Below are 25,839 nucleotides of genomic sequence, written 5' to 3' on the forward strand. Positions count from 1 at the left end.
CCTTAGGTGCAGCCCTAAAAAGCAAAAACAAAACAAAAAGCAAAAATGGAAAGGGGACTCCATCAGAGTGGTACCCAACCTTGTCTTGGGGGTGGTGGGTATCAAGGAAGCCTTGTCCAAAACGAAACCTGTGGCTGATGCCCAAAGGATGACTACACGGCAGCCAGATGAGGGGAAGAATGTTCCAGGCACAAAGGCCTAGAAGTGAGAATGATGCTGTCTTTAAGACTCAAGTAGAATTCAGTGAGGAGACGGTAGCAGGACCAGATCAAGCAGGATCCTGTGTGCTTGGTTTTCTCCTGAGGCAGGGGAGGCCTTGAAGGAGTTGAAAGGAAAGGTAGGTTTGCCTCTCTTCCAGGGTTCTGTGGTCAGGGGTTTCCCCTCTTCCCAGTTGGCTCTGAACCACAGTCAGGCAGGCCCTCCTTGGAGGAATGTGACTGGCCTTGTACTGTGTCCTAAAAAACAAAAAACAAACCTCCAAACCCACCTCTGCCATGCACGGGGGTGTGGGGTGGGCAGGGTGGCGCCTCTGAACCCCATTCACAGGGCATCCGCACCTGCCCTCCCCACTATCCAGGGTTTGGCTGTTCTTGGCAGGTCCTGCACTCCCTTTCTTCTGATTCAGAATAGCCAGGGTCGGGGGACAAGGTGACCTCCAGACCCGGACCCCCTTCCTTCTCCAACTTCTCTGAGCATCTCAACATCTGCCCTTCCTGTCCCTAGCTGGTGCAGCACCGTGGGTTGCTGATGTGGATCCCAGCCTGTAGGGGGAGGCGGGGGGCAGAGGGAGAGCTGGAGGCAGCAATCCGTGTGCCTGTGAGCCTCCTGCCTCACTTCCACCTCCTCCAGTGCCGGACACACCATGAACCTACTCTCCTTCCCCCTGAGGACTTCGGAGTGACTCTCAGACGGAAGAGCGCTGTGCATTTCAAAGTGCATGTCTCCCTCCCGCAGGTGCCACCTGCCAGTAAAGCCATTAGACCCAGACTGGGAGCTGGCAGTTCCTCTCCTGGTCTTGGGGGGAGGGGTGACTTTAACCAGAGGCACAAACCATGCACTGTGCCTCCTGGCTGGCCGCATGACTTCTGAAATATTTATGGATGCTTTAGAAATGAAAAGCTCCTGGTCTTGCAGTGCGGGGGCTGGCACCCACTTAGGCCAGACAGCATTCCTTGGCCAAAGCCAAGGGGGACCAAGAGATCTTAGCCCTGCTTTGTTTTGGGTTGATTTGCAGTTATGGTTGGAGGGGGTATGAAAAGCAGGCACAGTTGTCCACTCTTGTACCCCCAGAATCCAGCACAATGCCTGAAACAGAGGAGACCCTCAAAAAAGAATATCTGAATGAATGCTTCTTAAAGGCTATGGGGGGAGGGATATTAATTAAAGCGACACCCACCCTTATCTCCCCCGTTACAGGAAGGCTTTCCCTTTTGAAGGTGGCCTTTCAGGCCTGCCTACATGCAATGAAACTTTTCCATAACAGCGTCGCCCTCACACATCGTTGTGTAATCTTCTGCTTTCACCTAGTGTTATTTAACAGTATTTTTTACTCAAGATTTGAGCACTGTCATGTTTTTCTTTTTTTAAAGGTTTTCCTAGATCAAATCAAAGTGAGTCAGCCCATTCCCATGCCAAAATTGGAGACACATCTATTCCCGGTCTTACTTCCCACTCCTCCACTGCTTTTGACGTCTCATTCGGCCTTAGGTGGTTCAGGAAGATGGAGGCGAGGGCTTAGGTCTTCAAGCCCCAACAGCTGAGCTGCCCAGCTCCCCTGCCTCCCACCCCACCCTCCGCGCAGACGCAGAGGTATCCGCTGAGCCCAGAGAGGTGCCTGAGCCTGTAGCACCCCAGGCCTCCCAGGCTCTGGCACTGACATCCCCAGTTCTAGCCACGTGCACCCCAGGTCCTGATGGAGTGATCTTCAGAGGGACCTTTCAAAGACAAGCAGCTGGTGAGTCTACCCTCCCGCCTCCACCCCAAAGGGAGGGTAGACCAGAGACCAAAGGGAACCCAGAGTTCCCTGCACAAAGGCCTTCTACAAAGAGGAGGAGGAAAATGGAAAATTACATTTGCATTCCTTAGCATCTCCATACGGCAGCCAGAACAGGACAGAAGTTAATTATATCCTATGCAGTCTCCATGTTGCTGCATCAGCTTTGGGATGTTCCCTTTCAAATTTATATATAGCATGTCTCATTCCTCAAAAGAGTTCAGATAGCTGCAAAAATAAAGACCATAAAATAGAAAAAAAAATGTTTTTGAAAGTCACGATCGGGAAAACAGGCCGTAGAACAAAATGTCAATTATCACACATTCCCTGACTGCAAAATCTCCCTGGAGGTGATTTCCCTCATCTACAAAAAGAGCCGTTCCTGTTGGATGTTTTCAGTTCACTGCGTTGGGGTGGTTCGTTGCTCGGTGCTGGTTTTTGTTTCGCTGTGACAGATAGTGCTGCAGCTGACACCATCTTGCTGAGGGCTTTGTGCTTCTCTTGAGTGATTATTCAGGATAAATTCCCAGGAGAGGGATTATAGGATCAGAAGGTCTAAACTTCTGTGCGGCTCTAGCTACAGAGCACCAGATTGCTTTCTGAGCGAGTTGTACCACATTATGATCTAACGCTGGCCTATTCTTTAGTGGGGAGTTGAGCTCCCCATTGTGCAGGGGAGGGGTCTTGGCCTGGGGCAGAGGCCGAGGAGGGTGGCACAGGTACCTTTTGGCAGGATGGGCAGGAGAGGGACAGAAGGTGGCCGCTGCCCTGAGGGAGCTCCCTGGAGGAACTGCCCTGGAGGGGAGGGCGAGGGTACCTGTTTTGGAGCCCTGTGGCTGGTGATGGTCAAGGGATCAGGCCTGGCGAACATCCCCCTCCCCCTCCCTCTCCCCTGCCAGTAATGGCTTTGCTGCATCCTCTGTCCCAGATCTGAGTTCCTTATGCTGTGGGAAAATCCATAATGCTTAGTACAAGAGGATGATGAGAGAGGGCTATGCATTGTGATGGGCACCGGGAGACCCATAGAGCCTTTATCTGGAAGGGCAGTTAAAGCACCATCATGGATGATATTGGTGTTGATAAAAAGCCTTGTGGAAAAAAAAATATGGATTTCGTGAATGAAGATATAGGTTTCTTAACCAACACAATGGACAGTGGATTCGACTTTGGAAAGACTTTTTGTATCATAAAAACAAGAACATTTTTGACACTTGGAGAAGAAAGATGACACATTAACAGATGATAGTGTGTATGCCTGGAATTTTTTGGTTTGATTTGTATGAGAATGACCTTGTGGAATGTTAACTTTAATAAAATTTCTAACAGTTTAAAAAAAAAAAAAAAAAGAAGAAGCCTTGTGGTCAGAGAGATTGGCAGTGTTTCCAGGGCTCCAGCCCTCTCTTCTCCGTGAGGCCGGGAGCCCTCCAATGGCAGAGGCTGTGTCTACCCTGTTAGACCGGGCATTCCCCCCCAACCCCGAGATGGCCACAACATCTTTCCTAGCTGCTTGGGAGCCCCCTAGGCACGTGTTCCCTGTCTCCCTGTCCTATAAGGAACTTTCCAGGAGCACAGTTCCTTCCTTAGAAGGGGAGTGCCTGGAGGGCAGGGGCTGTGTGTTCTTCCATGCCCTGGGGTTCCACATCTCCAGCACACACCGTGTATCCACTCACTCATGCAGGATTCTTGGAATCAATAGACAGTTGGCTTCTTGGATGATGTGGACCATCTGGAATTCTTCAGCGTGTCAGGCACTTCACCATTCGTTAAACAGGAGCCATGTGCACAGGCTGAGCCCTTGGCCTCTGGCTCCTGGCTTCTGGCTCCTTCTTTAATCTGGCTAATTGCAAAACCAGACTCCTTTCTGGGCAGGTTTGGAAGGGGTTCCTGGAAGGAAAAAGGAGGAGATGGGAAGGTGGCAGCTAGGATGGGCATCTCTTACTCCAGGAGGGCTGATCTCTCTGGAAGTTCGGGCCTGGGGTGAGGGCTCTCTCTCAATTATCTCACAGCTTGGGCCAGAGGAGCAGGGCTAAGCTAGCAGCCTGCGAGGTATCATATGCAGGCCTCACAGAGCCCATGCCCTGCCCTACCTGTGTTCACCTTGGAGAGAGCCAGAGTGTGCGAACAAGTCATTACGAGTTTACAAAAATCAGAGGAAGAAACTGAGGTTCAAGGAAGGTGACTGATCTGCCCAACGTTACACGACTTAGAAATAATGAGGACGCCGCCCTTCTCTGACTTTAAGTCCATCTCTTTTTGCTCTGTGGGGACCCATGAGGGGTCTGAGGGCTACACTGTAAACAGAATAAGGAGGGCACTGTTGTTGCAGCAAACCAACTGCCCCACCTGGGCATATGGACTCTTCAGCCTCAGAGCTATGCTGTCGTCAGTTGCTAATTCCTCAGGGCGAATGAGTTTGAAATCCTTCCTCAGAACCATGGGATATTGGGAGGCCTCTAAGCCTCCAGGTGAGCCTAAATTTGGGGACTCAGGGACCAGAGGCAGAGGAAGGAGGAGCAACTTGGTGCCCCCAGAAACACAGGCTATGGACCTCACAGTTGACCACAGGCCACCCACTCTCCAATCCCTTCTCCTGCCACTTCCTCACAGGGCTGTCTTCACACATGGAGCAGAATAAGAGCATTCCAGCCTTTGCTGAAAGGCTGTAAGTCTCGGACACAGGGGCTAAGCATCTGAGGGAAACGGGGCAAGGAGCTCAAAGTGCCACAGGGCTAGGGCTCGGCCCCTACCCTGCCCCAGCACCACCTCGAAAGCTGGGGGTGGGACCCCCTGCCTCCCGACCCACCAGACAGCTTCGCTTCTAGACATCACCTTCCTCCCAGTAACCCTCCACCTGTGTTTCTTCCACAGTTTTCATGAACACGGCTATTCCCATTGCTGCCGTCCTCATTGTAAGTGGATCCTTTCTCTGTCTCCCGGTGGGAGTGGGGACGGGGAGACGTCTGGAGTGAGTGCTGCCCCTTTCTGCATCAGGGTTTTGGAGGATGGGCTCAGCAGTGGGGCTGAGGACAGGGCAATGGATGGGGAATCTGTACATGAAGCTGGTCCCTCTCTCCCTCCCCCACTTCCAGGCAGACAGGGCCTCTGCCTCTGGGCCTGGAAGACCTGAGACTTTGTCTTTGGGGCAATTAAACTTTCTTTCTTTTTTTTTTAAATTATTGAGCCTGCAGCTTGGGCCAGGGATTGAATGAGAGCCCCAGATGCGCCCTACACCGCAGCTGCGGCAATGCCAAATTCTTTAATCCCCTGTGTCGCCAGGCTGCGCCAGGGATGGAACCCAAGCCCTTGCAGTCAGGTTCTTAACCCACTGCACCACAGGGGGAACTCCAATTAAACTTTCTTTTAGAAACTGCTATCAAACTTCTTAATTATCAAAGTGGAACATGTTTATTATAGAAATGTTCAGAAATTCAGAAGGGAAAGAGCAAAGAGAATTTAAATCACCCATAATCCCACTGGCAACAACTTTAATGTGTTTTTCTCCAGTCTTTTTCTGAGTCACAGAACACAGCATTTCTACAAAAATAGGATTGTGCTTCACATGCAGTTTTGTAACTGGCTTTTTAAAATTTAAGAATATAGCCCAAACAATTCTCCATGTCATTAAATATTACAATAGTGGTTTTCTAAAATGATTTTGACCAAAGCTGTGTAGGAGCTAAGCAGCGGGCATCGACAGTGTGCCCCTCCAGAAAGGCCTGGACCCCCCACGACCACAGCCCCCTTCACCCGGGGCTCCCACCTATGGCTTTTGTGCCCACTGCAGTGCTTTAAAATGATGCATTTCTTTCCCCTGGCACTGGAGCCCCTGAACTGTGGCGAGGTCACAGCCTGTCAGTCACGCTTGGGAATTCACTTTCAACGTGATTTATTGGGCTGGTTCCTGGCCTGGCTCCTTGGGGAACTCTGGCTGGGTAACAGAGGCCACGGAGCCAAACCAGGTAGTGGGAGGCTGGCGGCTAGGCAGACATGGAGGTGGTTTTGTAATTATCATGTTCCCATTTGCTCACTGAGGGCTGCTGTCTGAGAGGGGGCAGAGCTGACCGAACCTAAAGGCTCTGCCATGCGGGTCTTCCTGGAAAGGAGGGGGCAGGGCAGGGAGGGACGGATCCAGGAGATGACTGTAAGGATGATGATGTCTCCAAACGAAAGGTCCCTTAGGTCCCCTGCTCCCCTGCCCTCATTTCCTTCCCAGGGGCTGAGTGCTGTCAGTGTGGGCGTGGGGAGGGCAGGGGCTCTGAGTCACATGCTGCTCCATCTCGTTTGTGCCTCTGTCCACAGACGTTCGTGGGCCACGTCAGCTTCTTCAAAGAGGCCGACTTCTCCCCCTCGGTGGCCTTTGCCTCCCTCTCCCTCTTCCACATCCTGGTCACGCCGCTGTTCCTACTGTCCAGTGTGGTCCGGTCCACGGTCAAAGCTCTGGTCAGGTGAGAAGAGGGGTCCAGCGAGGGCAGCGGTCCACGTGTCAGCTCCAGGGCTGGCTCCAGTGGCCCCTGGAACCACAGCTGTTTGATTCCATTGATCTGGGCTTTGCTGAAGCTGGTTGTGGTTGGTCAGAGGGACATAGGCCATGTGTAGCTTCCCTCTGTGTCAGCCCTGACAAGGACTAGCCAGCCTGCTGACATTCCCAAGGAGCAGGAACTCTGAGTCACCTCCAAGATAAGTCTATTAAAAAAAAGAAAAGGAAGGAAGGAAAGAAAGAGAAAGAGAGAAAGAAAGAAAAGAAAGAGAGAAGAGAGAAAGAAAGAAAAGAAAGAGAGAAAGGAATAAAGAAAGGAAGAAAGAAAGAAAAAGAAAGAAAGAGGGAAAGAAGGAAAGAAGGAAAGGAAGGAAGGCAGAAAGAAGGAAAGAAGGAAAGGAAGGAAGGAAGGAAGGAAGGAAGGAAGGAAGGAAGGAAGAAAGAAAGAAAGAAAGAGAAAGAAAAGGAAGAAAGGGGAGTTCCCATTGTGGCGCAGCAGAAACGAATCCAACTAGGAACCATGAGGTTTCGGGTTCGATCCCTGGCCTCACTCAGTGGGTTAAGGATCCAGTGTTGCCGTGAGCTGTGGTGTAGGTTGCAGACACAGCTCAGATCTGATGTTGCTATGGCTATGGCGTAGGCTGGCAGCTACAGCTCCGATTCGACCCCTAGCCTGGGAACCTCCAAAAGCAAAGAAATGAAATACAATAAATAAAATAAAGATGGAAAAATTCAATGTTGAGCCAAAATCGATATACCCTCATAAATTCTAACCATTGCTCCTAGCTCTGCATTCCAGAGCCATGCAGAATGAATGCCATCCCTCCCCCACAGGACAGCCCCTCAGATTTCACAAGGTATCCGCAAAACCTTTGTCTTCCCCAAGCTGGACGCCCCCTGGTCTCTGCACAGATCTCAGAGCTGTCACAGCCCCGGTCAGTGAAGCAGTTTCTCCCAAGCCCCTGTACATCCTGTCCCCAACTGGCCCACAGCTCTAGGAGGTCCCACTTCTGGGCTCTAGAGCCCAGTAGAGACTCTGCCACTCTCCTACCAGAGGCATCGGCTTCTTGGGAGTGATGCCCAAAGGTCGAAAGCTGAATCTCTGGCTGGGGGTTGGCACAGCTGGAGTGTGAAGACTTCCTTAGGCCTCTGCAATAGCTCCTTGAAATCAAGGGCCTGGCGTGCCTCTGGGGAGAGCTGGCTATGTCCTTTCCTGTCGCTAATGGGACCAGACGGTAACAAATGTCCTCTGCACCCAAGCCCCTTGAGTGGTGAGGGGAGTGACACCCCTGTCTCGGGAACCCTGGCAGGTCCTAGGCAGCTGGCAGGGAGGGACAGCTGTTGGCATGAAGTAGCTGATGGAAGGAGCAACTTGCATGAGAAAGCTTTGGCAGGGGCTCAGGATGGACAGGGGCATAATGTAACAGAACTGTGCTTGTGGGAGTATCTGACCAGGGAGTTGCTGCCTTGGAAAGGGATTGGCTCCCGTTTCCAGGGTCAGCTGTGCTGACTCACTTTTATTGGCCATGGCATCGTGACTCCTAGTGATCAGCCCTCCTTCCCCACCCAGACTCCCACCCCAGCCTGTAGAACCCACAAACTCAAGGATGCTCCGCCTACAGGAAGTCCCTACCTGATTCCGAAGTATTTCCACGCAAACACTCCTCATCTCACAGTTACCAGGAAAGCTAAGGCCTCTTTTCAGAGAGAGAGAGCAGACTCGGGGCTGAAAGTGGAAACAGGACACAATCTGAAGCTTTACCCCAAGGCCAGCTCCACCCTCCCGTTACCAACTGTTGAGAGAAGGCTGGAGTGAGGACCGAGGGGGAAACAGGCAGAGGCTGGCCATCTGCTCCTGGTGTGGGCAGGGGGCGTCATACCCAGAGCAGACACAGGGGTTGGAGTGGCCCCAGATCCATTGGACATGTAAGCAAAAAGGAGGAAGCCGTGCATGGACAATTCTCAAGATTCCCCAGACACTTTGCCTACCCCCAGGGATAAGGGAGAGTGAATCCAAAGAGTGAAGCTTCTGGAACCTCCTCTGAGTCTGTAAGGAAGTCCTCAGGGTTAGGGCAATGGCCTTTTTCCTCCATGAGTTGGGAACAACACCTCCTCCAACCTCCCCCATCAAGATCGAATTTTATAATGATTAAATTATGTGCTGAATAAAGCATTTAACAGTGTCTGACACATAGTATATGCCCAGATATATTCGTTATGGTTGATAACCCATTCTAATCCTAACTAACCTATCAGAACTCTTAACGGGAACTGATAAAGCCCACTACCAACCATCCTTCAGTCTAATAACCCAGACTCACCCACTTTAACATTAAACTAACCCGACAACTAGCCCATCCGCCCCAATCCATGCCCTAACCTACTCGAGCTGACTATTCAGCCCTAACAAACCCTGGTAACACCTGCTGCCCCCCTTCCTCCTTGGCGCCCCCCCCCCCCGCCCTCCAGCCACAACACGGTCCCCTCCAGTGTGGGCTTTGCAGGGGCGCTGCACCTGGAACCCAGAATCTTCCCAGGGCTGCTCTCTCAGGCCTCCCCCTCCTCCCTCTCCCCTCCCCTCTGCCCTGGGCAGGGTGAGGGGTGTCTGTGCTTCGTCTGCAGCGTGCAAAAGTTGAGCGAGTTCCTATCCAGTGCAGAGATCCGCGAGGAGCAGTGTGCTCCCCGGGAGCCCGCACCCCAGGGCCAAGTCAGCAAGTACCAGGCGCTGGTGAGTGCCTGGCCTCCCCCTGCCTCCATCACAGTATTTTTCACTAATGCCTGCAGCTCCTGCCCTGCTTCGTCCTGCTTCAGCCTTTCCTCGCCGGAAGGGGGCTCCCTTCCCTGCACAGCTCCAGCCCCCAGCCTCCCTCCTAACCTTTTCCTAAACCACCCCCAGCCCCTCAAGGTTGTGAACCGCAAGCGTCCAGCCCGGGAGGATTGCCGTGGGCTCACGGGCCCCCTGCAGAGCCTGGCCCCCAACGCAGATGGGGACGCTGACAACTGCTGTGTCCAGGTGAGTCTTAGATGCTGCGCCCCCACGTCCAGTCACCCAGAGCCATCTCCCTGAGGACGCTCAGCCACCTGAAGGGCGTGAGTGCTCAGCCCTCTGTCCCAGAGGTCAACCTGCCTGCCTGTAGGGTCCCTAAGAGTCCTGAGACCAACACTGCCATCTCTTCATGTGGGGGGACCTGTGGCCATCCTCTGGGGGAGGGCGCCTCAGGTGGAGGATTGCATGAGAAGACCATTCCCCCACTCCCCTGCCCTGGAAGTGGTCTGGGGCTCGGAATCAGTGCTTCTTGGCTTTCATGGGGGAAGCGAAAAGCTATTCACACTGAGACCTATGCTTTCTTTCTGTTCTCTTCTGGGTGGTGGGTGCCACTGATGAAGATCATTGGAGGCTTCTTCACGTGGACCCCCGATGGAATTCCCACACTGTCCAACATCACCATCCGCATCCCCCGAGGTATGGCCCAGCTCACCCCTCCATCATGGTTTGGGGGTGTCCCCCTCAGAGTCCTGTCTGAAGTCCATGTCCCCACTGAGTGACATGGAATAAAAAAGAAACATCAGGATCTATGGATAACCTGCTAGATGCACCCTCGTGGTGGGTGCTGTGGAGTATGGAGGCTAGAGACAGGGTGGGCTGCATCCTGGAGGAGCCCATGAACTAGGTTGGGGGGGCAGCTGCAAGGACATGGGGAGACAGAAGGGCCTGACGTCAGACCAATTGTTGCAGATGTATGGGTGCTTTGAAGAAGGAAAAGCAGTCCTGAGTCTCCAGGGAAGGTGTCATGAGAGAGGGGTGGGCATTCTGAGGATAATCTGGGTCCCTCAGGCCATGAGCCAGGGTGGCCATTCTGGCAGGGGCAGCAACATGAGTAAAACATGGAATTGGGAAAGAGAAGGTGGCCTTTGCTGGGACCGAGAGGTGCTGCATGCACACTGGAGAGCCTTGGAAGGAGAAGCAGGTGCTTAGGAAAGGTGGAGGTGGGGGATCCCCAGTGGAGGAAGGAGCTGGGGAGCCAGAGGTAGGATGTAGGTTTCTAGAAGGAAAGGCTCAAAGGAGGAAGGGACTCCCTGGGGGGATAAATTAGGAGTTTGGGATTAATGTATACAGACTACTATATATAAAATAGATAATCAACAAGGACCTACTGTGTAGCACAAGGAAATCTACTCAATATTCTGCAATAACCTATATGGGAATAGAATCTGAAAAGAATATATTTATGTATATACATAACTGAATCACTTTGCTTTACACCTGAAACGGACACAACATTGGAAATCAGCTACACTCCAGTATAAAATAAAATAAATAAATAGTTAAAAAAAAAAAAGAAGGAAAGAAAAGAAAGAGCTCCCTGGGGATTCTAGGTAGGAGGAACGCAAACGGGGGCCCCAGAGTCAGGTGTATATATCTGTCTTTCTGGGTGATGGTTGTCCAGACTCCCTCCTGGCCCCAGTCCCATCTGCCACTCTCCCTTCCTGCAGGCCAGCTGACCATGATCGTGGGGCAGGTGGGCTGTGGCAAGTCCTCGCTCCTGCTAGCCACCCTGGGGGAGATGCAGAAGATCTCAGGAGCCGTCTTCTGGAACAGGTACTACATGCATCCTCTGGGCTCAGTTAGTGGGGAACGAGTGGACAGACGGGCAGCCCTCCTTTCAGCCACATCCTTCTCAGGTGGGGCTGCATCAGGCATTTACTGAGGATCCGCTGTGTGTCCAGTGAGCACATAGTGAAAACAGTCCATTGTTATTCTCATTACCCATCAGTAGGATTTATTAAACTCTTACTATGGGCCAGTACTTGCTAAGTCCTCGGCATACCTCGTGTGCTCCTTATAACAGCCAGCAAGGTTAACAGATCTTGTTTCATTTATTTATTTATTTATTTTTAAAATTTATTTATTTATTTATTTTTGCCTTTTCTAGGGCCGCACCTGATGCATATGGAGGTTCCCAGGCTAGGGGTCCATTCGGAGCTGTAGCTGCCGGCCTATGCCAGAGCCGCAGCAATGTGGGACCCGAGCTGCGTCTGCAACCTACACCACAGCTCACGGCAAGGCCAGATCCTTAAGCCACTGAGCCCTCGCTGATTGAACCTGTGTCCTCATGGATGCTAGTCAGATTCATTTCTGCTGAGCCCACGGTGGGAACTCCAGATCTCGTTTTATAAAGAAGGGCCAAACTAGTTGCCCTCATTTCCCCAGCTGATAAGTGGCAGAGCTAGAATTCAAACTCAGTTCTGTTTGACTCCAAATCCTGTGTTCACGCAGCTGCACTGCCTCCCAGAGTGAGAAGCCATAACACAAACATTGGTTTCTGGCTTGGTCATCAGCAAAGCTGATACAGACCATTCAGTGGGTATTTCAAGGAGACAGAGATAAACCAGACAAAAGTGGATTTCTGTGCAAAGATCACTGTCTTAATTAAAGAACCAGAACCCCAGACTGAGTCCATCATGAATCTATTATTTATACCTGCTGACTTCCAAAAAGCACTGAAACTAGTTAAAGATACATGTAAACTAGAAGCTTTTTAAAAAGTAAGAAAAGAAGAGCCAGGGGTTGAAGAGGGTAGACAGGTGTTCAGAGACCTGTGCAGAACTCGGCTATTGCAGTCAGCGCATCGCCTGGCTTGGAGCCCACTGACTGGCTCCCCCAACGCAGACACTTGCCAACACCTCCCACCCCCAGTATCCAAGAGAAAGAGGGACCTGATTGAAGTTTCAGTAATAAAGATTGCAGCCAGTTCAGCAGAGGGCACGCTCTCCCTAACAATCATTTCTAGAGCCAAACTGGCTTTCAAGATGTCAGGTGTTTTCATAAGCTTGAGTGCAGACTGAACAGAGAGAAAGACCTTGGGCCCAGGGTCCGAGGACCTACATGCATCCCCATTTCCTGCTTTTCCAAAATGTCCCTAAATGGCACACCCAACAGATGGCAAGTGTCCTTCTTCGGTGGGGCTGTGGGCTTCCCCTGACCTCAGTCTCTGGAGCCTTAAATTCCATCAGGGATGTGGTGTGTCTGGGGGCAGAGGGGCCTCTGCCTCCATGCCCCATCTTATTTGGGTGTTTCTCAACACAGCCTGAGTGGGAAGGTCCAGGCATTAGGTGGCCAGGGCCTTGTGCCAACTGCCCGTTGGGGCTTTGGAGGGAGGAGTCCTGGTCCATGTCGGTGACGGGAAAACAGGAGCCCCCAGTGAACTGTGAGCTGCAGAAAATAACTGATATTTATTGGCACCTGCTGTGGGCCAAGGCCCTGGCCAAGTGCATTGCAAGCACAAGTTCATTGAAGCCTCCTGCTGAGTGTTATCTACCCATTTCACAGAAGTAAGAACTGAGGACAGAGAGGTTGGCTGACTTATTGGTCAGCGTGTGGACCAGGGTCCCAAGCCTGAGCTCTTTCCCTCAAGCCTAGCCGCTGCCTTGGGCTGGGGTCCCTTGGGTCCCTCTCTTGGGGCGGCCTTTCCTAGCTGGGATTACAGAGCACAGAAACCGGGACTGCCCCTGGATTCCCTTGTCTGTGTCTCTCTCAGCGTGAGTCAAAGCCCTCTGAGCCTATTCCCTTTGTCCCACTTTCTTCATCTCCTCTCCACCCCCAGCCCTCACCCTTCCAGCATCAACACCTCTGTCCTCTGCAGAGGCAGCTCAGCCCTGCCCCGCCTCAGCCCCCACTTCCTCTCCAAGCCACGCCAACCCTCAGGGTCTGACTGCTGCTCCTCTCTCTTTGGAAATTTCTGCCCCAGCCCAGAGGGCACAGGGACCACGTGTGTGCCCGACACTGTGTAAGGCGCTTTATGGACTTCATTGTCTCAGACAATCTTCACCAAACTCTGATGGAGGCATTTTCATTATCCCCCCTTAGCAGACAAGGAAATGGAGGTAAAGCAGGTTGCCCAAGACCATCCAGCTCTTAAATGGCAGAGTGGGATGTGCATTTAAGTGCTCAAGTGCACGGGCTCTCCTCTTGTGCTGAGAGAGAAGGGGCTTGAGAGCAGCATGAAGAAATAGCTGGCCTGGCACTCTGAAGACCAGCAGCCGCTGTGGCTGTACTACCCGCCCCTCCCCCGCCTCCTCTGCAGAACCACCTCACCAGGTGCTCACAGCTCCATCCGAGTTAATATTCATTCTCCTCACCAGGCAGCTCAGACCCCAGGTCCTGGCTCTGTTGGGGGCCCAGGGAGGGAGTGGTGGTGAAAGGATCTTATCTCTCCAGGATCTACTTTGCCTTCCTCCTGTGCACAGCTTCCCTCCCAAGCGTAGCCAATGCATCAGTGTAGCCAGCAGGCAACCCTGAGAAGCTGTGAGCATTTGTTTGCTTGTGCTCCACTTTCTCTACATTGATGTAGTCACTGGCTCCATATTTACTGAGCACCTGCTGTGTGCCAGACCCGGGGCATAGCAGTAGGGATGCAAAGACCGTGAAGACGTGGACACTGCTTCCGAGGGAGGGGAACAGAGGTCGGTGCCACCATCAAGCACAAAGGACCAGTGATCTCTGTGGTTATGGAGAGAAGGCTCACATGGATGTGGTATATGAGCCTTGAAGGACTAGTGTGTTTTCATCAGATGGAAGAGGCAGGGCTGGGAGAGGAAGATACTCAGGCAGGGGTACCAGCATGGGCAAAAGTGTGCAGATGCAGGATGACGTGGTTCTGGCTCCAGGAGCAGTGGGTGTGGAGGCATGCTGCTGATGGACAGGACTGAAGACAGGGGCTGGGCAGAAGTTGGACCCCCTGTATACCAGGCCTGGAAAATAAAATTTAACCTGAAGGCTGTAGAAGAAATGTGCTAGTGATCTAGGATGAGGTATCAGAGAGAGAGAGAGGCTGCAGGAAGGGAGCCCAGTCAGGAGCTAGTTACAGTGGCCGGGAGAAGGAGGAGGCTGGCCGGACATGGCTCAGTTGGCTTCATCTACTGTCTGTCTCTCTAAATCTGGACATGTTGCTGTGGCTGTGGTGTAGGCTGGCAGCTACAGCTCCTATTCTGATCCCTAGCCTCAGAACCTGTACATGCTTTGGGTGCAGCCCTAAAAGACAAAAGACAAAATAATAATAATAATAATAATTCTGGGTATGTACGCAGCTTTCCCTGGGCCATCTATCCGGGCAGTGAGTTAAGTGCAGGGGCTGTGAGAGGACCCCTCTCCGTTATGTGCAGGAGCTCCCTGCCTCAGACCCTGGGCCCCAAGTCTGCAGGGGGTCAATGCACTTGCCAAGTGAGCCAAGAGCAAAGTAGTGTGGACCCAACAGCCCCTCGCACAGGGCCTGCCTGTCTGCAGCCAGAGGCGAGGGCGATGCCAGGCTGCTCCAATGTTTTTCTTTTCTTTGTTTCTTTTTTTTTTTTCTGTCTTTTTGCATTTCTTGGGCCGCTCTCACAGCACATGGAGGTTCCCAGGCTAGGGGTCAAATCGGAGCTAGAGCCTCCAGCCTATGCCAGAGCCACAGTAATGCGGGATCCAAGCCACGTCTGTAACCTACGCCACAGCTCACGGCAATGCCAGATCCTTAACCCACTGAGCGAGACCAGGGGTCGAACCCGCAACCTCATGGTTCCTAGTCGGATTTGTTAACCACTGAGCCGTGACAGGAACTCCCTGCTCCAATGTTTTTCATCCATACCAGGGCCAGGACCTGGCGACCAGACAGCTGAAAGCGTTCTGGGAGGCACAAGGCGGGGAGTTGGGGGATTAGGAGGCGCACAGCCCAGAATGCCCCAGGGAGAATGGTTTGCGTGTACAAATATCCATTTATTCCTTTGTGGGAAAACATGAATAGTGTTGTTGAGCGGGTGGGAGCAACAGTTCTGGAGGCAGGCTGCGTGGGTTCAGATCTGGACTCTGGGCTTTGGGAAATTCTGTGACCTTTCAGTGCCAGCTTTCCCTTTTTGCCCATGGGGTTAATGTGAGGCTTACCCTGGCACGAAGCAAGTGCCCTATAAATATTAATACAAATATTATTCTTTGACAATGTACTTCTATGCCAGGAACAAAATTCCCCTACTGCTCTTTAATTATCCTCCAGCCTATCTCCCAGGAGAGACTGTAGTGAGCTCCCTGGGGACAAAGATCATATCTCATTGTCCCCGGTATCCACAGTGCTTTGGCTAAATGGATTCATTTGCTAAGTGAATGAACCAGGAACAGCGTATTGACCTTTAGGAGACTGTGTCTCCTAAATGCCTCTTTTCCTCCCTCTCCTTCCCACATGCCTTTGCCCAAGCTGTTTTCCTCATCCAGAACCCCACTCCCCAACTCCGCTACCAACATTTGGAATGTGTGGATCCTATGAATCCTTGCCTCGCACCGTGTCCTAGTGTGTCTGTCTCTGCCATGACACTGGGCTCCTCGGAGATGTGGCCGGAGGGTTATTCCATGCTGAGTCGCAGGTGCTTCATGCAGGATGTGGATTTTGTGACCAGCTCTGTGGAAGCTACAAAGGAGAAGGCCTGGCCCCTGCCCTCAGGGAGATCACAGGTCCTGGGTGGACAGAAGTGTGCCGGCAGAGCCTAGGGTGGGCATGGGGGCTCCAGGGGTGAGCACCCGCGTTCCAGGCAGGAGGGTTACGGGGATGGCAGGCCTGAGCAAATCCTGCACATCTGCTCCCTGGTTCCTGGGAGAACCATGCAGCTCCCAAACATTTGCTTTAATAATTGTCACCTGCCTTTGCCTGGCTCTCTGCTTCCATGCAGCATCCACCTGGAAATTTGCAAACTCTCTCCTTAATCCTGAAGAGGAAAACATTTGGGTAAACAGTCAAAATTAGCAGACACACTCAAGTGAAATTCTTTCCCTGGAAATAAAGAATAGGGCCATTAATTCCAAGAAGAATGATTTGAAACGTCCCCAGGGAGCCAGCAGGAAGCAGGGAACCAAGGAAAGCACCGGGCTGGGAGGAAGATCCCATCTCCGTATGAGGAATTGCAAATAGGCCTTGCTAGAGCTCCCACAGCTGCCACCACCACCTGCCAAGCCCTGCTTGTCCTGATGCTGCCTCAGAATGTTGCTACCTTGTGGTGGTGGATATGAGGTCAGCTCTGAGACCCCCGATTCCCCAGCTCCTCTCAGGACTATCCTGTGGTCCCTCCTTCCCATACGTTTCCTGAAGCCTTTGGGGAGTTGGGTCGGAGGCTCAGGGACACCCCAGGTTTCCTGGAGGAGGCAGGTGTGGTGAGATGGTGGGCAGACAGGAGAAGGGGCACCATGTGGATGTGACGAGCCAGGCTTGGGAACCAGGTGGTCTCTGGTTGTGGTTCTGACGCGGCCACGCGCTAGCCGTGTAACCTCTGTCAGAGTATCTTGCCTCTCGGCAGCTTAGTTTCCTCATCTGAACAATAAGAAAAAGCCCTTCCTCTCTGATATTTGGCATGAGGACCCAAGGAATCCATTGGAAAGGGCACTGTGGGTGAAAAGTAACATTTCCGAGGGGCAACAAGCCTCTCTGGGGCGGGATGAATGGTCCATGGAGATGCTTAAGTCCTAACTTCTCTTTCCAAACTCAATTTCCTTTTGATTTATGGTTCGGATCTTAAATGAGCATTGGAGCCCTCTGGATTCCTCCTCCGTCTGCACCTTTGAGACCAAGCACTGAGCTGGAAGGATGATCTGCCCTCCCCCATCCTGAAGCCCAGCCACGTCCTTCCCTCCAACCAGCTATGAGCTAAATTGGTAGCATGTTCTCCCAGCATCACGGCAAGGCTCCTACCATTACCCCAATTTTACAGGCTCTGCTAAGTAAAGGGACTTGCCTAAGATTTAACAACCAGTGAATAGAGAAGCCCCTTGGATGCAAACTTTAGAGTCCATGTTCTTTTCCCCTTCTCGTACTGCCTGCACTCACACGGGCTCTTCCTCCAGCCTAGAATTCCCTCCCTCCACCTCTGCTATCTCAGTCCTTCCCTTGAGGTTCCATCCACCTGTAACTTTTTTTCTTTTTTTTTTTTTTTTGTCTTTTTAGGGCCACTCCCGCTGCCGTGGAAGTTCTCAGGCTAGGGGTCTAATCAGAGCTGTAGCTACCACCCTGTACCGCAGCCACAGCAATGCCAGATCTGAGCCGCATCTGTGACCTACACCACAGCTAAAGGGAACACCATATCCTTAACCCATTGAGCAAGGGCAGGGATCCAGCCTGCAACCTCATGGATACTAGGCGGGTTCATTGCCACTGAGCCATGATGGGAACTCCCAATTCACCTGTAACTTCTATGAGCCCTTCCTCACTTTCTCAGATTTCTTCCTCCTCCAAACTACTTGCAAAAATTACATTTTTCTCTGATTCTAAGAGAATGTCCATTAAATGAGAAAAGATATGCAAGTATAAGGAAGATAAAACCCTCCTCTATCCCACCACCCAGAAGTTTCCAGTCTTTTCTCTGTGTATTTGCATATGTGTTTTTGTGTAGTTTCCCAACTATTTCTATAATTCTTGTTTTATTTTTTAAGATTTTTATTTTTTCCATTATAGTTGATTTACAGTGTTCTGTCAATTTCTCCTATACAACAAAGTGACCCAGTCATATATTTATATATTCTTTTTCTCACATTAGCCTCCGTCATGTTCCATCACAAGTGACTAGATATATAGTTCCCTGTACTCTACAGCAGGATCTCATTGCTTATCCACTCCAAAGGCAATAGTTTGCATCTGTTAACCCCAGACTTTCTTGCTCCTTCTTTTCTTTTGGCCCTTATAACTTTCTGACTTCTATACCTGTCTGATTCGCTCTGCCAGACCGTGAGCCCCTTGAGGCAGCCTCTGTGCCTTGATTCTGGGTAGCATGCACACAGGCACCCAGCTCACAGCTGGCTGCAGGGAAGGCGGTGGGTCAGAGAGCTGAGGGGATCGTCTTAGCTCAGGGCTTGGTCCCAAAAGTGCAGGAAGAAAAGGAACATTCATTTAAGAGCCCAGCAATCAGTGAGAGGAAGTACGTGCCGCACATACCATTCTTTACTTCTCAGATTAAAACATCTGCATACAGAGTCTAGAGGAGGCTCAGACTACCCTGGAGAGAGGAGAAGATGAACCTGATTCACACCCCAGCTTCCCCTTTTCCTAGTTCTATACCACTGGGCACATTATGCAAAGTCTCTGGGCCTCAGTTTCTCCATCTGTAAAATGGGGATACTAACACCTCCTTTTTTTTTTTTTTTTTTTTTTTGGCTTTTTGCCTTTTTGCCTTTTCCAGGGCCTTACCCTCGGCATATGGAGGTTCCCAGGCTAGGGGTCTAATCGAAGCTGTAACTGCCGGCAACAGCCACAGCAACACGGGATCCCAGCTGCATCTGCAACCTACACCACAGCTCAGGGCAATGCCAGATCCTTAACCCACTGAGCAAGGGCAGGGACCGAACCTGCAACCTCATGGTTCCTAGTCAGATTTGCTAGCCCCTGAGCCACGACAGGGACTCACCAAACACCTCTTTATAGGGCTCTTGTGAGGATGAAGTGGTGAATACGAACAACTCCCCACAGTGCCGGGCATGAGGGTGGCCCTCACTGCATGCTGGTCCCCCTCCCTTCCTTCTTCTCAAATGATTAAGATATCAGTTAACAACCTCCATTTATTACAGATCTGTTATGTGCTAGGCACTGTAGGGGCTGAAAAAGATGCTCTTTCTGCCTTAAAATCCCACTGAGGATAAAAGATTTACCCAGCTGCTGATTAGAGAGGGAAGTAGTCCATTATAAGGGCTAATTGAGCAGCCCAGATAATGATGCAAACTGAGTTAGGGCCCAGGGAGCTCACTGTGTGCCGGTGTCCTCAGGGAGGCCAACAGATGTGCTTCCCTCCAGATAAATGACAGCCTTTGCAACTCTGGAAGCAGTCAAGGCAGAAGACTGCAGAGATAAGCTTACCTAGGCTGTGGCTGCAGAATTGGAATTTGTAAGCTTAGGTTTTGTATCTGTCTCAGGTTACCAGTTGTCCATAAATTACAGCATGTTGATGGTTAGGGAACATGAGATTATGTTGGATTGAAAGAATAAAATGAAACTACAAAAATCAGAGAATAGGATCACACGGGACCGGTAATTACATAAGCATTAGAGTCTCCATTCAATTCTGCCCCTCAGCAGAGAACCGAAATGAATTTCATCAGATTTCTTTCCATCCTCATTTTTGTCCGTCCTGGTTTTCCTGATGAGAAGGCATTTATCATAGCTATGGCCTAGGTCAAGCAATGTAGCATAGTCATTAAGAGTGTGAAGCTTTGGAGTCAGACAGATCTATTTCCTCTGCTACTTTCGGGCTGTGTGACTTTGGGCAAGTTGCTTAGCCTTTCTGAGCCTCACTTTCCTTGTCTATAAAATAGGGACCATCAAAAGAGACCTCTTTCATATTTTTTTTTGAGCTGTAAAATAGATAATACCATTGCAGTGTTTCTCACAGTGCTTATAAAAGTTCAATAAATGTTAGCTGGGTTTAGTTTTATTAAAGAAAGATGTGTATGAAAACAGTACAAATTGTTTTTCCCCAAATGTGCACGTCAGAAGTACACACTTCAGGAGTTCCCGTCGTGGCTCAGTGGTTAACGAATCCTACTAGGAACCATGAGGGTGCAGGTTCCATCCCTGACCTTGCTCAGTGGGTTAAGGATCTGGCACTGCCGTGGGTGTGGTGTAGGCCAGCAGCTGTAGCTCCAATTCGACCCCTTGCCTGGGAACCTCCATATGTCACGAGTGCGGCTCTAAAAAAACCAAAAACAAAAACACAACTTGACCACATGCAGTGCACACTGGCATATTCTTTCTTTTTTTTTCTTTTTATTCTTTTTTTTTTTTTCAGTGCAGCTGCAATTTACTTATTTCAGACCCAATTATTGTGTTCCAATCCACAGTATGAACAAGCTGTATGAAATGATCATGACCTTGGGAGAGTCACTTTCCCTCTCTGAGCTTTAGATTTCCCAGCTATGAACCACTCTTGATGCCCAGACAGCCTCACTGCTGCTCTGAGTTGTGCTAGGAGCCCTGGCAAAGCCCTTGCTGTTTCGAGAGAGTCCATCCAGGTGCTGCAGGAGGGACAGAGATTAAGAGGAGCAGTTTCTGCCCCCAAGGTCCCTAAGGAAGCCACCTGGGGACCCTGGGGATGGGTGGAAGGGGTGGGGATTTGGGGAATTGCTTCTCCCCAAAGACACAGTGTGATGGAGAGGAAGGCAATGGAGTGAGAAGTAACTGGTATTATTTTTTTTCCAATTTGCTCCCCAGCAGCCTTCCTGACAGTGAGACGGGAGAGGACCCCAGGTACAGCTTTGGAACTGGGTTGGAAGTGGGTCCTGATAAAGGGCATGGAGGTATGGTGGGGTGGGGGTGGGAAGGAGTACTGAGTATGGCTTCAGGGGTGTACAGCCTACATAATTTTAGAGACATGAGGCCTCATAATGAGACAGGCATTCTCAGCAAAGGCAAAATCGGGTTCTTGGAGAGAGAAAAAACTTAGACATGACAGCAGTTTATGGCCCTCCAAAGGACCATAGTATGTAAACAGATACACAGCAGACCTGTAGTCTTGAAACTTCATGGTGGATAGAGTCAGAAAGTGGATTAGCAGTTGTCACAGGGTGGTGGGAAGGAAGATGGGAAATGATTGCTATTGGCTATAGGTTTCCTTTAGGGGGTGTGAAAATGTTCTGAAATTAGTAGCAATGGTTGCACAACCTGGTGAACATGATTTCAAAACGAACAAACAAACAACAAAAAACAGTGGATTGGGAGTTCCTGTCGTGGCGCAGCAGAAACGAATCCAACTAGAAACCATGAGGTTGCGGGTTTGATCCCTGGCCTCGCTCAGTGGGTTAAAGATCTGGCATTGCCATGAGCTGTGGTGTAGGTTGCAAGACGCATCTCAACTCCTGCATTGCTGTGGCTGTGGCAGAGGCCAGAAGCTGTAGCTCCGATTCGACCCTTAGCCTGGAACTTCCATATGCTGCAGGTGCGGCCCTAAAAAGCAAAACAAAAAAACAAACAGAAACCCACTGAATTGGAAAAGAAATGTGACAGGGAAAGGACGACTAGAGAAAAATATGCCTAAAATGGCTCTGGGGGTGATCATTAAAAAAGTTGTGCAAGATGGTTATAGGGAGAAAAGGTGGGTCTTCCCCAGGCCAGACAGAAGATTCAGTCTTGTTGCTTTATGTTCAGGGTGCTTAATGTTCCAGTTGTCTGAAACACCCACGTGGAATAGATTATTGAGGCGCTAAGACTATCAAGACCCTCCCTAACCTTGCCTCTTTCAAGACAATTGAGTCACACTGGAGACAGTGGGAAGTCAGGGCTGGGAAGGCTGATTCGACCCTGTAAATCAGTTTAAGCTTCGGGCCTTCCCTCCCAATACCACCGAGCTTTCACTTCCCCGTATTTTCTCTACCCTTTCTCCTACCTTGTTGCCAAGTGCCAGGGTGTGATGACAGGCCAGCCTCTCTAGCCATCGTGACTGTAGTTCTTGAGCCAAAAACCAGACCTCATGGTATGTGACAAGTATGACTGTGTAGATGAGAACAGGGAGACTGAACATTTGACCAGTTGAGGTCTGTCCAGGCCACGTGCACCCCACAAGTGACCACATCGCTCTTGGCAGACCCCCCCAGGCTCCACGTTGTCTTCTGACAGGGCTACAAATCACTCCCGGATCCCTTCCTGGCCTCTAGGTGCCACCCCCACGTCCCACTGGCTGTAGTTTCCCTCCCACAGACTGTGGGCACCTGTGGCAGCCTGCCCGGCCCAGCCTGGCTATGGTCAGAGGACAGCTCGCTTCCTGCCCCAGTTCTTTGTGCAGCCGTGTTAGCCTGAGACCTCAGCCAATGCATCTGAGCCCTGATGCAGAGGCTGGGACTGCAGGAGCCACATGCTGGGCCTCAGAATCCTCTGACATAGGAGTTCCCATTGTGGCACAGCAGAAACGAATCCAACTAGGACCCATGTGGTTGCCGGTTCGATCCCTGGCCTCCCTCAGTGGGTTAAGGATCTGGCGTTGCCGTGAGCTGTGGAATAGGCTGCAGATGGGGCTCGGATCCTATGTTGCTGTGGCTGTGGTGTAGGCTGGCAGCTGTAGCTCCGATTCAACCCCTAGCCTGGGAACCTCCGTATGCCACGGCTACAGCCCTAAAAAGCAGGAAAAAAAAAAAAAAAAGAAAGAAAGAAAGAAAGAAAAAAATTTAAAAAAGAATCCTCTGACATGGGAAGCCCCCCCCCCCACTCCCACGGGAGCCTATTCCCATGATGCCTTCTCCCCACTCATCCTTGTAACTTAACCAGGTGCCCCCCACAGGCCCTCCTCACACCCCCCTTGTGCGTTCAGGCCATGGAGGCTCCCCCAGGATGGCGTGCAGCATTTGTGGTTGCAGACTTGGTTTCAGGGATTGTAAAGGCTCTCACGCTGGGTTTGAGGGAGCTCAAAATATCTGCAGAAAACTTAGTCTGCTCACGGGAACCCTGAAAGTGCATCTTTCTTCCCCTGCTGCAGCCCAGAGCGGGAGACAGCGGCCGACGCGGATGTCAGGTACTATGTCCCCGGGGCAGTGCCCTCTTCAACAGACTCCCTCAGAGGGGCTCTGGGGCCGAGGGAGCCACAGGCTTTGGAAGGCAGCACTCCAGGTCCAGCCCAGCTGCCGAGGAGACCAGGGAGGGATCTGTACTCCAAGGGGCCGTTTGGAAGCTGCCACTGTGTCTGCGTATCAAGTTGTGCCCTTCACACCAGATCGTTTGTATCTGGTAGTCATCTTTTCCTTTTTCTTTGTGTCCTCTTTTTTTTTGTTGTTTGTCTTAAAAAATGACATCACACTAAATGCAGTTTCCTTGGCTCTGTTCTATTTTTTAAAATTTCCATTTGGAGGCTCACCTGCTAACCTCCAAATGGAGTGGTTCAAGGACTGCTCAAGGAAGGAGGAAATCAGGGTTCAAGTGTTTGCTTAGATCGGTCACATTTGGGGCTCCTCCTGGCCTCTGGGTGGAGCCCTAGGAAAGGGTGGGGCAGGGAAGGGTGCAGAGCAGGAAGGGGTCGAGGTCCCATATACCCCAGTCAGCTAAGACCCAGCACCCAAGCTTGCCTCAGGCCCTGGCAGGGAGGAGAAGCCACCAGGAGCCACACGAAGCACCTCCTCATTTGAGCACTGCACCCCCTTCCCCCAGTTTAAGTCACCGTAAGCCCCTAAGAATGCCTCCTCTACCCCTGCCCTGCTTTTTCCAGGAAGAGGGGCCCCGTGGCCTATGCATCTCAGAAACCCTGGCTACTAAATGCCACCGTGGAAGAGAACATCACCTTTGAGAGTCCCTTCAATAAACAACGGTAAATAAGCCTCTCGGAGAGCGGCAGACTGGGGGAGGGGAGAAATTGGTCGTGGGCAGCATTAGCCACCCCCCGCCCCAGCCCCCAAGCTCAGCCAGCTGCCTGCCCCTCCATCAACCTCCCTCACCCAGCCTTCCTGCCCACCCCGCTTATCTGGATTCCAGCCTGTCCCATATGGTCCATCTGGAAATGATCCAGATATGCTGGGCATCAGGACAGCCCAACTCCTATGGCTGAGGAGGTGGGGAAGGCAGGTGCAGAAGCCTTGCTGCCCTCTCTCTCGAGGCTCCCTGAGTCTCTATTCTCATGATCCCCTACCTGACTCTGCAGCTCTTGCATAAAACCCTCCAATAATAATGACCACTAACATCAAGGGAGCTTTTTCCAGATGCCCCCCCCTTTTTTTAAATCTTTTTGCCTTTTCTAGGGCTGCTTCCGTGGCATATGGAGGTCCCCAGGCTAAGGGTTGAATCAGAGCTATAGCCTCCGGCTTACGCCAGAGCCATAGCAACTCGGGATCCAAGCTGCATCTGCAGCCAACACCCCAGCTCACGGCAATGCCGGATCCTTAACCCACTGAGCAAGGTCAGGGACCGAACCCGCAACCCCATGGTTCCTAGTCGGATTCGTTAACCACTGTGCCACAACGGGAACTCCTCCAAATGCTCTTTGCATGCATGAGTTTCCCTCCTGCTCACACCAATCCCAGTAGGCAGGTACTATTTTTTTTTTTATTACTCAATGAATTTATCACAGGAAGGTACTGTTATTATCCCCATTTTATTGATGAGGAAACTAAGACTCAAGAAGATTAGGCAACTTGCCCAAGGCCACCCAGTGAGGGGCAGAAATGGGTTTCAAATCCAAATCTTCCTGACGCCCAAGTACATGTCACCAAGACACTCCGATGACTCCATGCACTCTGGCTGGCACCTGCAGGCTGAGAGCTGACCAGGGAAGTGCGAGAGAAGCAAGCTGGACAAATATTTGACCAGCCATCATCATTACTGCCCAAACCAACCAGCAGTGATTTTTCTCTGGCAGTGCCCCAAGCATGGGGTCTGGCTGTAGTTTTTCCCACTGCACAGAGGCCACGGGCCCTCTCGTCACCTACATGGCCTGTTTGCTCCCATCCAATTTCATCCTTCAAATATTTAACTTGCTCCAAGATGGTGTGAGGTGCTGCCCTCAGCTCTTTCCAAGCTCACATGATGTTTGCTTGCACCCATCAGGAGGCCCATTAAAGCCATTGCTCATCCGGGGCCCAGCTTCCCCGAGGGTAATGACCCTCTGCAGATGCTCAAGCCCACCTCTGGCCAGGCTGCTCAGCTGTGTCCCCACCCCGCCCCACTGCAGGTACAAGATGGTCATTGAAGCCTGCTCCCTGCAGCCAGACATCGACATCCTGCCCCATGGAGACCAGACCCAGATTGGGGAACGGGTTAGTCGCAGCCTCCAAGGGCGGGGGGGGGGGGTTTGCAAAGCTGGGCCCTCAGCCACCATGCTCCCTGCCATCACCATCACCATGCTCTGCCATCCTTTTTAGGGAGAACAGGTAATTGAGAAATGAGATGGGGGAAGGCTGAAGAGTTGCCTGCAGTGGGATCAAAAAATCTCCTTGAGCCCTGGGCTGGTGGCTCTCCTTGACAGTTTTCAGTCTCGCTTGGTGCAGAGGTCAGCTCAGCCCTTTCCCAGGCTGGAGATGACTTGACATCTCCATGCATGCCCCAAAAAGGTACTGAGAGCCCACTGGGCTCAGGGTTCTTCTTCCTGTTCCCTCTCCCTCCTCCATCAGTTTAGGCAAAGAGGACTCTCCCACAGCTGTTTCTCTTGGGTATGATTTAAATCCCCTCTTCCTCTGTCCGGGTTGTCATTGGCCAGATGGTTCCTAGCACGTATATGATGAATCTTCAAAGACATGGGGAATCATGCTCCCCACTTCTGTATGAATTCAGTAAACATGTACAAGCCCCTCCTCTCTGCAAAGTGAGGAGGGAGCAAAGAGGTGGACTGAGCCAGGCCTCCCTCCTGAAGAGCCCACAGGCAAGTAGGTGCCAGGACAGTCTCTCCAGAAGGGTTGTGAGGG

The 25,839-nt window shown here is 51.4% G+C and overlaps 1 protein-coding gene across 1 annotated transcript in view; it reads left to right on the forward strand.

The window, feature by feature from the left end:
* The window catches only part of ABCC8 (ATP binding cassette subfamily C member 8), an 87,651-nt gene that overhangs the window by 39,787 nt on the left and 22,025 nt on the right, over window positions 1-25,839 (forward strand). The window contains 10 exon segments of the mRNA XM_005661102.3: window positions 4,862-4,902; window positions 6,293-6,438; window positions 9,093-9,198; window positions 9,367-9,483; window positions 9,858-9,933; window positions 10,965-11,070; window positions 20,678-20,713; window positions 22,932-22,967; window positions 23,655-23,753; window positions 25,110-25,194. Coding sequence (XP_005661159.2) covers window positions 4,862-4,902; window positions 6,293-6,438; window positions 9,093-9,198; window positions 9,367-9,483; window positions 9,858-9,933; window positions 10,965-11,070; window positions 20,678-20,713; window positions 22,932-22,967; window positions 23,655-23,753; window positions 25,110-25,194 — 848 coding nt within the window.

The sequence above is a fragment of the Sus scrofa genome, chromosome 2, assembly GCF_000003025.6.
Source record: "Sus scrofa isolate TJ Tabasco breed Duroc chromosome 2, Sscrofa11.1, whole genome shotgun sequence".
NCBI lineage: Eukaryota > Metazoa > Chordata > Mammalia > Artiodactyla > Suidae > Sus > Sus scrofa.